Source organism: Lepidochelys kempii, chromosome 17 (assembly GCF_965140265.1).
Source record: "Lepidochelys kempii isolate rLepKem1 chromosome 17, rLepKem1.hap2, whole genome shotgun sequence".
NCBI classification, from domain to species: domain Eukaryota; kingdom Metazoa; phylum Chordata; order Testudines; family Cheloniidae; genus Lepidochelys; species Lepidochelys kempii.
The window spans coordinates 5,160,553-5,175,488 of record NC_133272.1 but is presented as its reverse complement, the minus strand read 5'-3'; the positions used below and the strand labels follow the sequence as shown (position 1 = coordinate 5,175,488).

At 43.8% G+C, this 14,936-nt stretch overlaps 1 protein-coding gene across 1 annotated transcript; it reads right to left on the bottom strand.

Moving 5' to 3' along the window:
- Positions 1-5,550: 5,550 nt before the first annotated feature.
- On the bottom strand, positions 5,551-9,499 carry LOC140899536 (uncharacterized). The gene is made up of 3 exons (XM_073315216.1): positions 9,451-9,499; positions 6,711-7,546; positions 5,551-6,130 (listed from the first exon to the last, which is right to left on the bottom strand). The coding sequence occupies exons 2-3, from the start codon at positions 7,288-7,290 to the stop codon at positions 5,610-5,612; spliced, it is 1,101 nt and encodes a 366-aa protein (XP_073171317.1). The 5' UTR covers positions 7,291-7,546; positions 9,451-9,499; the 3' UTR covers positions 5,551-5,609.
- Between the last annotated feature and the right edge of the window lie 5,437 nt (positions 9,500-14,936).

The following is a 14,936-nucleotide window of genomic DNA, read 5'->3' as shown; positions in this document are numbered from 1 at the left end:
ATGTGTGATCTCTAACACCAAAGCCACAGGCACTCAATATAAGATGCAAAATGCAACCTTGAACCAAAATCACGTATTATGTAATGTGAATAGTGTTGTTCACCACGAAAGAGTATAGACATTGTTCTGTAAAATGTATCTTTTTAAATACTTCACTCCTTTTTTTTCCTCCAGCAGCTGCAAATGTTTCAAGCCTCCCTCCTCCATCCCAAAGGCTATCTCAGATAAGGCGGCGAAAAAAACGCACACGCGATGAAATGTTCTCTGAGCTCATGCAGTCGTCCGGCACTGACAGAGCTGTGTGGAGGGACACAATAGCAGAGTACAGGATGGTGGCCGATGAATGTGAGGAGAGGTGGCGGCAGGAAGATCAGAGGAGGCATGAGGAAATGCTGGGGCTACTGCGGGATCAAACTAACATGCTCCGGCATCTGCTGGAGGTTCATGAACGGCAGCAGGATCACAGACTGCCGCTGCAGCCCCTGCTTAACCACTCTCCATCCTCCCCAAGTTCCATAGCCTCCTCACCCAGATGCCCAAGAACACAGGGGCAGGAAGTCTCTGGGCACCAAACCACTCCACCCCAGTGGACAGCTCAAGCAACAGAAGGCTGGCATTCAACTAGTTTTAAAGTGGCCTTTTCCTTTCCTCCTACCCTCCTCCCACACGCCACCCAGGCTACCTTGTGAGTTATCGCCCTATTTTTATAATAAATTACGAAAGAATACATGTTTTTTAAATGATAGTGACTTTATTTCCTTTGCAAGCAAGCTGTGATCAAAGGCGGGAGGGCGGGTGGCTACAGGGAATTAGAGTCAACCAGGGGGGCGGGTTTTCATCAAGGAGAAACAAACAGAAGTGTCACACAGTACCCTGGCCAGTCATGAAACTGGTTTTCAAAGCTTCTCTGATGATCACCGCTTCCTGCTGTGCTCTTCTAACTGCCTTGGTGTCTGGCTGCGCATATTCAGCGGCCAGGCGATTTGCATCAACCTCCCATCCTGCCATAAATGTCTCCCCCTTACTCTCACAGAGATTGTGGAGCACACAACAAGCAGCAATAACAATGGGAATATTGGTTTCGCTGAGGTCTGAGCGAGTCAGTAAATTGCGCCAGCGACCCTTTAAACGTCCAAATGCACATTCTACCACCATTCTGCACTTGCTCAGCCTGTAGTTGAACAGCTCCTGACTACTGTCCAGGCTGCCTGTGTACGGCTTCATGAGCCATGGCATTAAGGGGTAGGCTGGGTCCCCAAGGATACATACAGGCATTTCAACATCCCCAACAGTTATTTTCTGGTCTGGGAATAAAGTCCCTTCCTGCAGCTTTTGAAACAGACCAGAGTTCCTGAAGATGCGAGCGTCATGTACCTTTCCCGGCCATCCCACGTTGATGTTGGTGAAACGTCCCTTGTGATCCACCAGAGCTTGCAGCACTATTGAAAAGTACCCCTTGTGGTTTATGTACTCGCCAGCTTGGTGCTCCGGTGCCAAGATAGGGATATGGGTTCCGTCTATGGCCCCACCACAGTTAGGGAATCCCATTGCAGCAAAGCCATCCACTATGACCTGCACATTTCCCAGGGTCACTACCCTTGATATCAGCAGATCTTTGATTGCGTGGGCTACTTGCATCACATCAGCCCCCACAGTAGATTTGCCCACTCCAAATTGATTCCCAACTGACCGGTAGCTGTCTGGCGTTGCAAGCTTCCACAGGGCTATCGCCACTCGCTTCTCAACTGTGAGGGCTGCTCTCATCTTGGTATTCATGCGCTTCAGGGCAGGGGAAAGCAAGTCACAAAGTTCCATGAAAGTGCCCTTACGCATGCGAAAGTTTCGCAGCCACTGGGAATCGTCCCAGACCTGCAACACTATGCGGTCCCACCAGTCTGTGCTTGTTTCCCGAGCCCAGAATCGGTGTTCCACAGCATGAACCTGCCCCATTAGCACCATGATGCATGCATTGGCAGGGCCCATGCTTTCAGAGAAATCTGTGTCCATGTCCTGATCACTCACGTGACCACGCTGACGTCGCCTCCTCGCCTGGTATCGCTTTGCCAGGTTCCGGTGCTGCATATACTGCTGAATAATGCATGTGGTGTTTAATGTGCTCCTAATTGCCAAAGTGAGCTGAGCGGCCTCCATGCTTGCCTTGGTATGGCGTCCGCACAGAAAAAAGGCGCGGAACAATTGTCTGCCGTTGCTCTGACGGAGGGAGGGGCGACTGACGACACGGCTTACAGGGTTGGCTTCAGGGAGCTAAAATCAACAAAGGGGGTGTCTTTACATCAAGGAGTATTTCAGGCAGGACTTCACGGAGGGTTCCAATAAGAAATGGTGCACCTAAGTTATTGTTCTTATTGGAACAAGAAGGTTAGCCTGGCCTCTGATTAATACATGGCTAGATTTACCTCGCTGCACCTTCTCTGTGAGTGACTGCAGTGTGACCTAGAAGAATGAGTCCCCTAGACGGGGGAGGGGGAGAAGCAAATGAATACAGAACAAATCTGGTCTATTTCTTGTTTTGATCCACTCCATCTATCTTTTACATCTTTGGCTGGCAGCAGACGGTGCAGAAGGACTGCATGCTATCCACATCTCATGGCTGCTCGGCAGAAGATGGTACAGTACGACTGCTAGCCATCCTCATCTCTTGCCTGCCTGGCAGAAGATGGTACAGTACGACTGCTAGCAATCCGTATCGCCTGCCTGCTCACCATAAGACGGTTCAATAGGACTGACTGCAGGACTAAAGAGAATGACCTGGTCAAGTCACTCCAAATTTAGTCCCTGCGCCCATGTCTGTCCAGGCGCTCCCAGCCGACGTGGCCAGGAGCACCTCGGACATGACGATGACGGCTACCAGTCGTACTGTACCGTCTGCTGCCACAAGGCAAGGGGTTGCTGCTACTGTGTAGCAAAGCCGTACCACGTCTGCCAGCACCCAGGAGTCATAGGGTGACGGTTACCTGAGCGGGCTCCATGCTTGCCGTGGTATGGCGTCTGCACAGGTAACTCAGGAAAAAAGGCGCGAAACGATTGTCTGCCCTTGCTTTCACGGAGGGAGGGAGGGAACGGGGGCCTGACGATATGTACCCAGAACCACCCACGACAATGTTTTAGCCCCATCAGGCATTGGGATCTCAACCCAGAAATCCAATGGGCAGCGGAGACTGCGGGAACTGTGGGATAGCTATCCACAGTGCAACGCTCCGGAAGTCGACTCTAGCCTCGGTACTGTGGAAGCACTCCACCGAGTTAACGCACTTAATGCACTTAGAGCATTTTCTCTGGGGACACATACACTCAAATATATAAAACCGATTTCTAAAAAACCGACTTCTATAAATTTGACCTTATTCCGTAGTGTAGACATACCCTAAGGGAGTAATTTGTGTGAATTATGCACCTGAAAAAATGTATGAACAACCTCCAACACATAGAGACTTTTTACCTCTAGTGCAATTGAAACTCTATAGTGATAAGCAGTCATCATTTTTTTTTTTTTTTACTAGAAACTCCACACTGGGTGGACTTTAGCCACTACATGCATTAATGGGTGGGAAGGAGACAGACTGTAAGTAACTAAATCATATTCCATTGACTTGACTCACATACAGTCCCTTCTTTAAGAGGCTGTACATCTTATTTGTAGTCATGTAGGCTCAATATTTGTGTTACTTTTCTGTACATCCAAAGGCAGCAAACTGCAGATGGAAAATGTGTGCAGTACAGCCTGCATTAACTGTTGCCCTATCTGACCATTTTACAGATGGAGAAAGTGAGTGCCTTGCCCAGGGTGTTAGTGAATCAGTAGCACAGCTGAACTTGAATATATATTACCTGAGTATTATATAGTAAAATTATATTAAAATTACAATCCCAAATCACTGAGTGTAACAAATGTAATATTTAGGATTTTGGACCATTACTGTAGCATTATTTTTAAGGTAAAAGCCAGGAGTCCTGACTGCCACCTCTAACCTTTGGACCCAGCATCCTAGTTGATCCTGTAAGAAGAATGTGCTCTGTTAGAGACGTCGTAAGTTAATTTAAATGCATTTATCTCCAATATGCAAACTTAAACACCTCAGTAATTTATTTTACTTTTTAAAAAGCTGGTACACAGGCGCATTTGATTGGCTGTGTGTGAATAATTTTTCTGAACTGCTTTAAGGCTGATCTACAAACAGGTTTTTTGCACCACTCTAGATTTTGTTTCACTGATGCAACCGAAATAGATCTAGCTACACTGGTGAGCAACCCCTAACATAAATGCACTTAAACTATTTTAACTTCATTTGGTAATTTACTGAGTTAAACTACATCAGTGTAAACTCTTATTAAACCTGTCTAAGGCCTTGTCTATACTACGAAAGTCGGTTTTGTAGAAAGCATTTTTATACAGTCGATTGTGTGTGTCCCCACACAATGCTCTAAGTGCGTGTAGTCGGCGAGTGTGTCCACAGTACCGAGGCAACCGCCGACTTCCGGAGCATTGCACTGTGGGTAGCTATTCCACAGTTCCCGCAGTCTCTGCCGCCCATTTGAATTCTGGGTAGAAATCCCAGTGCCTGATGGGGCTAAAACATTGTCGCGGGTGGTTCTGGGTACATATCGTCAGGCCCCCCTTCCCTCCCTCCCTCCGTGAAAGCAACGGAGAAACTAACTGTGGTGGGGCTATAGACGGAATGCATATCCCTATCTTGGGACCGGACCACCAGGGCAGCTAGTACATAAACCGCAAGGGTACTTTTCAATGGTGCTGCAAGCACTGGTGGATCACAAGGGACGTTTCACCAACATCAACATGGGATGGCCAGGAAAGGTTCCTGAGGCTCGCGTCTTCAGGAACTCTGGTCTGTTTAAACGGCTGCAGGAAGGGATTTACTTCCCAGACCAGAAAATAACTGTTGGGGATGTTGAAATGTCTATAGTTATCCTTGGGGACCCAGCCTACCCCTTAATGTCCTGGCTCATGAAGCCGTACACAGGCAGCCTGGACAGTAGTCAGGAGCTGTTCAACTACAGGCTGAGCAAGTGCAGAATGGTGGTAGCATGTGCATTTGGACGTTTAAAGGCGCGCTGGCGCAGTTTACTGACTCGCTTAGACCTCAGCAAAACCAATATTCCCACTGTTATTACTGCTTGCTGTGTGCTCCACAATATCTTTGAGAGTAAGGGGGAGATGTTTATGGCGGGGTGGGAGGTTGAGGCAAATCGCCTGGCTGCTGGTTACGCGCAGCCAGACACCAGGGCGGTTAGAAGAGCACAGGAGGGCACGGTACGCATCAGAGAAGCTTTGAAAACCAGTTTCATGACTGGCCAGGCTACGGTGTGAAAGTTCTGTTTGTTTCTCCTTGATGAAACCCCCCGCCCCTTGGTTCACTCTACTTCCCTGTAAGCTAACCACCCACCCCTCCTCCCTTCAATCACCGCTTGCAGAGGCAATAAAGTCATTGTTGCTTCACATTCATGCATTCGTTATTCATTCATCACACAAATAGGGGGATGACTACCAAGGTAGCCCAGGAGGGGTGGTGGAGGAGGGAAGGAAAATGCCACACAGCACTTTAAGCACAGCACTTTAAAAGTTTACAACTTTAAAATTTATTGAATGACAGCCTTCTTTTTTTTGGGCAATCCTCTGTGGTGGGGTGGCTGGTTGGCCGGAGGCCCCCCCACCACGTTCTTGGGCGCCTGGGTGTGGAGGCTATGGAACTTGGGGAGGAGGGCGGTTGGTTACTCAGGGGCTGCAGTGGCAGTCTGTGCTCCAGCTGCCTTTGCTGCAGCTCAACCATACACTGGAGCATACTGGTTTGGTCCGCCAGCAGCCTCAGCATTGAATCCTGCCTCCTCTCATCACACTGCCGCCACATTTGAGCTTCAGCCCTCTCTTCAGCCCGCCACTTACTCTCTTCAGCCCGCCACCTCTCCTCCCGGTCATTTTGTGCTTTCCTGCACTCTGACATTATTTGCCTCCACGCATTCGTCTGTGCTCTGTCAGTGTGGGAGGACAGCATGAGCTTGGAGAACATTTCATCGTGAGTGCGTTTTTCTTTCTTTCTAAGCTTCACTAGCCTCTGGGAAGGAGAAGATCCTGTGATCATTGAAACACATGCAGCTGGTGGAGAAAAAAAAAGGGACAGCGGTATTTAAAAAGACATTTTATAAAACAGTGGCTACACTCTTTCAGGGTAATCCTTGCTGTTAACGTTACATACATAGCACATGTGCTTTCGTTACAAGGTCGCATTTTGCCTCCCCCCACCGCGTGGCTACCCCCTCAACCTTCCCCCCTCCCTGTGGCTAACAGCGGGGAACATTTCTGTTTAGCCACAGGCAAACAGCCCAGGAGGAATGGGCTCCTCTGAGTGTCCCCTGAAGAAAAGCACTCTATTTCAACCAGGTGACCATGAATTATATCTCACTCTCCTGAGGATAACACAGAGAGATAAAGAACGGATGTTGTTTGAGTGCCAGCAAACATACACTGCAATGCTTTGTTCTACAATGATTCCCGAGTATGTGTTACTGGCCTGGAGTGGTAAAGTGTCCTACCATGAAGGATGCAATAAGGCTGCCCTCCCCAGAAACCTTTTGCTTTAGGAGTACATCTGGGAGAACCACGAATGCCAGGGCAAAGTAATCCTTTCACATGCTTGCTTTTAAACCATGTATAGTATTTTAAAAGGTACACTCACCAGAGGTCCCTTCTCCGCCTGCTGGGTCCAGGAGGCAGCCTTGGGTGGGTTCTGGGGGTACTGGCTCCAGGTCCAGGGTGAGAAACAGTTCCTGGCTGTCGGGAAAACCGGTTTCTCCGCTTGCTTGCTGTGAGCTATCTACAACCTCATCATCATCATCTTCTTCGTCCCCAAAACCTGCTTCCGTATTGCCTCCATCTCCATTGAAGGAGTCAAACAACACGGCTGGGGTAGTGGTGGCTGAACCCCCTAAAATGGCATGCAGCTCATCATAGAAGCGGCATGTTTGGGGCTCTGACCCGGAGTGGCCGTTCGCCTCTCTGGTTTTCTGGTAGGCTTGCCTCAGCTCCTTCAGTTTCACGCGGCACTGCTTCGGGTCCCTGTTATGGCCTCTGTCCTTCATGCCCTGGGAGATTTTGACAAAGGTTTTGGCATTTCGAAAACTGGAATGGAGTTCTGATAGCACGGATTCCTCTCCCCAAACAACGATCAGATCCCGTACCTCCCGTTCGGTCCATGCTGGAGCTCTTTTGCGATTCTGGGACTCCATCATGGTCACCTGTGCTGATGAGCTCTGCATGGTCACCTGCAGCTTGCCACGCTGGCCAAACAGGAAATGAGATTCAAAAGTTCGCGGTTCTTTTCCTGTCTACCTGGCCAGTGCATCTGAGTTGAGAGTGCTGTCCAGAGCGGTCACAATGGAGCACTCTGGGATAGCTCCTGGAGGCCAATACCATCCAATTGTGTCCGCAGTACCCCAAATTCGAGCCAGCAAGGTCGATTTAAGCGCTAATCCACTTGTCAGGGGTGGAGTAAGGAAATCGATTTTAAGAGCCCTTTAAGTCGAAATAAAGGGCTTAATTGTGTGGACGGGTGCAGGTTTACATCGATTTAACGCTGCTAAATTCGACCTAAAGTCCTAGTGTAGACCAGGGCTTAGTGATCCTTTGGGGACCCTGTAGCAGTAAAACATCCCTTTGGGACCACAAAGCTGGGTCATTGTAATTCCCTCTTTACAGGACTTCTCAACCACTCACTTGTTTGGAATGCAGTACATTTGCTAACGGATTTGAGCAACTGAGATTGCATACCTGCCTTTTGCTCTTTTCTGTCAATAAAGTGGTGGGTTGATGTTACACGGTCATTTGTTGGTTGTTAAAGCCCTCTGTAGTGTAGGCCCCTGTTCTATTAGAGGTGTCTGTTCATCAAATCTCATCTATGCTCATGTATCAACCACCTTTTGTCAGATGTCAGTGTCATGTCTTAGGTTGGTAGGCAATAGGCAATTTTCTACTTTATTATGAGGGGCCCCTAGGATGGCTAATTATCCCTCCTTGAAATGTTAGTCTCTGTCTTCCCACATTTAAAAAAAATTGCAAGATTTTTTCATCTATCAGGTTTTTTTAATTTGAACACTGCTGGCCAATTAAGGGGCTATATTCTCCTTCTCCTTTCCCACATCTTAGTAAGTTGTATTAACAATATCAAGCATTTTGTACCCTATAGTTAACATTAAAATGTGGCCTATGTACAAATTCATTCTCCACTTACCTAGAGTTCTGTGACCCTTGGAATGTTAATAGAATGCAACATTTTATTCCATACCCATATTTGTTTTTAATATAATAACTCCTTTTGTAAAGAATCCAAGCGTACACAATAGTACTGCTTGAGGCTTTTAAAGCAGGCTACAGTCATGTTGCAGAACCCTGCTGGGGAGGATGAAATGGAGAGTCTTGTATGTCATTCACCATATCAGCACTTGAGTATACGGATGCCTTAAACTGGTTCTGAGGACCTGTTTCTTAAAGATCAGTGAAAGAGTGAGTTTCATTGAAGATTTGTAAACAGGTTGATTTTGCAAGTACAGAACAAAGAGTATTGACTTTTTTGGGAGGGTAGGCTGTTCGAAGACTTTGTCCTGCTACCTTTTCCATTCTGTGGAATACAAACCAGTTCACTTTTCCACAACTATATAGAGAACCATGTCTCAGAACAATGTGGCACAGTGGACTGAGCACTGAAACCCCAAGGATTAATTCTGGCTCTGACACCAGTTTGCTGTGTGGTTTTAGGCAGTTGCTTAACTTTTCTTGTCTCAGTTTTCCTATTTGCAAAAAGAGAAAACCTCTCTCAAAGGAGGGTTATGAGGCTTCCTTGTCTACATGAGACTATTGTCCAATACAACTACATCTGTTTAGAAATTAATGTAGTTCAATTAGTGCAATCCCTTCGTGTTGACACACTTATTTCAGTGGAAGAGTGTCATATACATTTAGCTTGAGTAGACCAGGGGTTGGACTATTTTAATTAAATTGGTTTCTAAAATAATTTAATTAAACTGGTACAATTTTGTTACATATACAAGACCTTAGAGGGCAAAATCAATAGACTAACACTGCCTAACACAACCAAGTATGTGCCTAGTGTCTTGGATGAGTACATACTTGGGGTGGCTAGCACCTCCTGTTGCTCATGCCCTTGTGGCTACACTATTTTTAGCATGCAATCTTGATCAGAGCTAGCACAAGTATGTTCCTTCAAGCTGGGAATTACATGTCCCACTCAAAGTGCAGACATACCCTAAGAAGGTGCCATTGTTATAGGGTCACTTTACCAATTATAGCACTAGACTTTGTTCAACATATAATATTATGAATGCAGCTCTGTCCTTCCTCCCTCAACTCCTCTGTACCTTGTTATTTTAAATGCCCTTTTATTGTATTTTGTCCAAACTAACCTGAAAGTTCTTCAGGTCAAGAATCAGTTTGCTTTCTATTGTCAGGTATCCAGCACACCCTTGGGTACTGTAAAATAATAATAGAGTAAAAAGTAACCAAATTATTTAAGTTGCTCATTACAAAATGCGACATGCAACCATTTTATTGCTTCAACTTATCTGTAGTAGCCTTGAACATTAACCTATTGCAAATTATTTACAACAGATATCTCCAGTACTGCTGTGTCTGGTGTCCCTGAACATTTGACTAATACAGAAGCAAAGAAAGCCATATGTTAGAAGTTATATTAGCTTTATACCTGGGAATTAAGATATTTCTATCCCAAACACAAGTAGTGGAGCGGTAAGTAGGTGTTCTTGGGAATGGAAAGCATCACAACTCAGTATAAAATGGAAAGGTTTATTCATATTTTAGTAAGACTTCATCTGACACTCTTTTTCCTGGCAGTTTAAGAACTACTTCAACTGGAAAGTAAAACAGAGCAAATATTTTAAATATAGGACCATAGAAACTATAGCTTCTTAAATTTCAATATACAACCTGGCTATTCCCCAAAGCCAGCTTTTTAGAAGAAATTATACTTTACCAAATTAAAGTGTCAGACAGCTTTTCCTGCTAGCCAGAGACTGAGCAATCATCTTTTCCATGGGAATTTAAACAAAAACACCACCAACCTGCTTTAAAAATGGCCTATATGTTTATTGGCCTACCACAATCATTACTTTATAAAAATTAACTCATGACATTACATGAAAATAAGCAGATACAACCCTGCAGCACAATATCTATCTTAGTAAATGCTACCTTTAAGCACACAAATATACATTTGTAACAACATTTTCCATTACTCAATACCATTCATCTGAAATGGCTTCAAAAAGTTTTTTGTGTACCATAGGTTGTAATCAACAGTGGTGCTGACAGAAGGGAATAGTGGGGGAATGCAAAAAAATAGCTGCAGGCCAAGCTGTATTGCATTACACAAAAGGAAGTGTGCACTATACCCTAAAATCTTAAAATACTCTTTAGCCTTTTCAGGAACAGGGGTAAATGGTAAATTCAACCTCAAGGTTTCCATATTAGGAAGACCATACACTCCACCTCCACTCCAGATATGCCTTGTATCAGTCTCTCCTCCCCCAGCAATTTCAGAGTTAGATTTTCTAGCAAGAAATCAAATTGAAAAAAAAAAAGTGCTGCCCCAAAGCATGTGAGTAAATATCCTTCCAATCAGCCTGCCACATAAAAGCTACTGAATGCTTTGATCCCTCAAATAGCCACCATACTGCCCTGGAACTTTTAAGATTTCTCCTGAAGTGAAAGAAGATTTAAAACTTAAAATCCACAGCTCAAGTGTTATTCAAAGGATTTCACCCTGCAGAACAGGTGGAATTGTGATGCTCCAGGCCTATAGAACTATCAACTTGCTGCCCCAGGCGGGTAAAAGTGCATGGTCATGAGCATGTTCCAGTGAAGACCTCCTTCAGTCAAATTTAGAGCTATGCTCAAAATATATAGAATCTCTATTTAAATTATGCCTGCAAATTGGTTAGCTGTCATCAGGAGCATCATTTCAACGTATTACTTGGTAGGTTCACACTTTAAGTGCAGATCTTTGAGAGTATCAATACATTGTTTATCATAATTTTGGGACAGTTCTTTATTAGTAGAGTGGGAAGTATTCATCACCTGTAGGGAAATCTGTTGCAATGGACCAAGTATCCTAAAGAGGTTACAAAAAGGCATCTCTGCAGAGGATACATTAAAAGCAGTTTACAGAAGTTACATTGTAAGATCATGTTTCAAACTATCAAGTTACCTTCAACTTCTCATTTAAGTGCAAGTCAAATGGAAAATGGTAAATGAAGAAAGTTAAGATGAAACCAAATTTTTTTTAAAGGCAGTCATGTCACTTTTACAAATAGCTGCTCTAGTTTTCAGCCTGTTGGACCCAAATCCTCAGAGACAGCAGTTTATGTGCACAGAGGATGGGAAAACTGCATTTTTTTCCCCAGAAGGTTGCATACAAAATCCTCCACATCTGCAAAACTGCTACATTCTATAATTTATATTAATCAGCCTAATATATATAAATAGGTCAGAGCAGATGCTCAAATGGCCATGACACACGAGATCATCCTGTTGCTGTTTTGAAAGCCTGAGCTATTATATTACTGCATGTCACTTTACAAATGTGTGACCTTAATTATGGCCTAATTCTGATAAACCTATCAATCACTGCTCCAGATCAATCACCAGCCATAGTGTGACACATTTCTATACAAAAAAGGAACAAATACTTCTTATAGCCAGTAGGGAGGCAAATTGGTGTGTTACTGTCGTTTAAAAACTAAAACCCATAATTTCTACAACAATGTATTTACTAAGAGCTTTTAAGGGGCTGTTATACAAACAATAGGTCTCACGCTGAAGCGCTGAGCACCAGCCAAACTTAAATGGGAGTTGCCTAGTGCATCTCAGATTCAGGTCCAATATGTTCACAGATGTAGCCATTTACTAAGCCCACTTAATATGCAATACCACTATGGTTAACATTAAAATGCTTAATCCATAGTTAATACTCCATGTATTTCAGTTTCTTGGATAAATAGCCCCTTGCCGGGCATATTCCACTGGGCTAACAGGTTAGATTCTTATCTAGGGGCAGTGACTGTCTCAGACTATCACTCTTATTCCTCTTGCTCAATGACATTCCAAAGAACAGTTTTACCTACCTTAAACACAGTGCAACACTACAGTGCAATGCTTGCACACATCAGAATAGTTTGAGTTAGCATGTGCAGGACGTCTTCTATATGAAAGGGCATAATCTAGTTTGGCAAATGGAAATGCCAATGCCTCTTGACGCCTAACTCAATTTGATATGGCTGCTGTTGGAGACAGAATACTGAACTAGGTGGACCATAGGTCTAAGCCAATATGGATATTCTTATGTTCCTCTGTAACATGTCACTTTACAAAGTGCTGTAACATGTCCTGAATCCATTTGTTTTGCTTCCATGTGTACCTGAAGCACAGTGGAGGTCAGAGAAGCTATACTTGGCCAATTTGAGATGGACAGACTAGGAACATTTTAGAATCTTTGTAGCCACTGATGCATTCCTCGTGACATCCCAACTTGCACTTGAATTGTTAGATACATACTCAAAAGCAAAACCAGTGCTTAAAGAGGCAGGGGGGAGGGGAGAGGGTCACAGACTTAGCAATTTATTTATTACATCTAGCTCTGTTGCTGAGGAGTACACTTTAAGCACTGTTTTACCAAAGCTGCTGCTCCCAGATTATGACCACCTTAAGAACTGACCAATATAGTTTTCACTACTTCCCTTCTGTAATATACCCTCCCCTACCCAAAATCCTTTCACTACCTTCAACTTGTCACCTCCCCAGTTACATGGTTTGTTTCCTTGGTACTTTTTCTGCTTGCAAATCATGTGCCAGTTCTGTGTGGTTACAAAATCTGAATGAGTTTATGATGAAGACTCAAACTTTGATCTAATGTCTTCCTGCATTAGGCCAGCAGCCTTCACTGTAGCAGACTATGATAATTCTAACTCCTTATTCTTCAAACCTAGAGTCAGGGACTGTGCATGTTTTAGCCCTAATTGTGCAAGGTGCTGAATACCCTTGGATGGATGATGCTAACAAATATTTCAATTTAAGACCAGCAGAGAGAATTCTCGCACAAACAGTTCCTCCATCATGGAAAAATAATGATTAAAAAAGGCACTCCAACTGGGCCATATTTGCAATCCTTAAGTTTTGGAATGTCTGCTACTTGTGGTTAGATGCTAGGGATCTTCACACTTGGCCTCTCTTGCCTTAACACTTTCACACAACCTCATCTACATTAAGTTTAATATCTGTAGTAACATTTTAAGAGTTTATTACATATTTGTAGATTCATCTCTCTCCTTCGGCCAATGTGTGTCTGAAGAATTTTAAATAACCAAGATTCAAACCAGTTTGTCATTTTAGGAGCATCTTCTGCAGAAGAGCCTTCTTTAAACATTCATGAAGCACCACTAACTCGATTCTGAAGCAGAGTTTTGAAGTCACTGTCAAGCACAGTCAGTCCCAAGAGAACAAACACAGGCAGTGAGATGAGCATATAAGGCAGCGCTTAGTGGGTGAAACATTACTACTCAGCCACATTCAATATCTGCAGATGGACTTTCCCCACTTTGGTTAGCATCAGTGACCTGCTATACTGCATCTTCATCTGTCTGAATGCAAGCATGCAGTGACCACTTCAGAGAATATGTTCAAACCCAGGTCCTTCAATTAGGAGCACACAGTGCATTGCTGGACCTATTCCAAGACCTATCACCGCTATACGAAGGAACCGATGCAGTTTCCCCATGGATTTCTACGAAGTTCACAACAGGAATCATCTCCCAGTCTGAACAACCCTCCAACAGACAAGGAGCAGCACTAGATCACTAATGTTCATTGCATTTCAAGAGTATAGTAACATGATCCCAGAAATCAGTCTTTATTAAAGGCAAGGAAATTAAAATGAATGATTATTCAGATTAGATCTTTTTGAGCAAACGAGTTTTAATGTGTCATTTCATAAGTCTTAACCTATCTTTAAAAAGAACTAAAGACATTGCTTCATAGTTCTGCACCAGCAGCAGGAGAAGCATGTGACAATGTTTTCAAATTAAAAGTGCATGGAGTATTTTGCCACATCCTTCATACATAAGATACCTCTGTCAGAAGAAAGAGAATGCACTGAACAAATGTTTAGAATGACAAGTTCCTGAAAATATCCCCTCCCTCTGCCTCGACAGAGGGACTGATACGCAGCACATTCTCTTGGACAACAGTGCAAGGCTTGACCACATGTTCTTCTGTACAAGTATCTGGCATTTAAACCGCTACACTGATTTCCGGGGTATTCAAAACAATGGTTTAATAGAACAAACATTTCTGTATTCTTGTATAGTTAGCTAGATCAGTAACTGATTTGTTATATCCATAAACAGGATATCACAGCCTTACAAGTACTGTGCAACAGCAGTTCAAAATCTCATTCAGCCAACGTCTTCTGGTGTCCTCTGTGTGCTAAGAGTAATCAAACTTTGGTTCTTAGCAGAGGTAAGTGGAAGTGAATGAATTACATATATTTTCCAGAACTGACCTCCATTAATCCTCATCTCCAACAACTTTCAGATACCCAATAACAGATTTATGGATTATCAAGACACAGGCCATTTACAGACATTGCAGTCACAAGTGGCATTTAAATGTGGGAAGTTTAGTGGTCATAGTGTGTGCTGAGCCCCTGAAAAGAGCTCCATTGTCACAAGAGTGCTGAGGATGACCTGAAATGATAGAACCTACATTTTGTTAACAAATGAAATTTCCTATCATTTCACTTTAATTACTACACTTCTGAATTCAGTATAGAATAATAAAGCAGAACTGTTCATCCATGTTGGGATGTGGGAAATCTGAG

What these genes read in the sequence shown, in the direction of transcription:
- LOC140899536 (XM_073315216.1), bottom strand. Translation starts at nt 7,290, where the DNA reads ATGCAGAGCTCATCAGCACAGGTGACCATGATGGAGTCCCAGAATCGC. An exon ending in AGGCGGAGAAGGGACCTCTG is followed by an intron (nt 6,131 to 6,710) that starts GTGAGTGTACCT and finishes TTTCTCCACCAG; the next exon opens with CTGCATGTGTTTCAATGATC.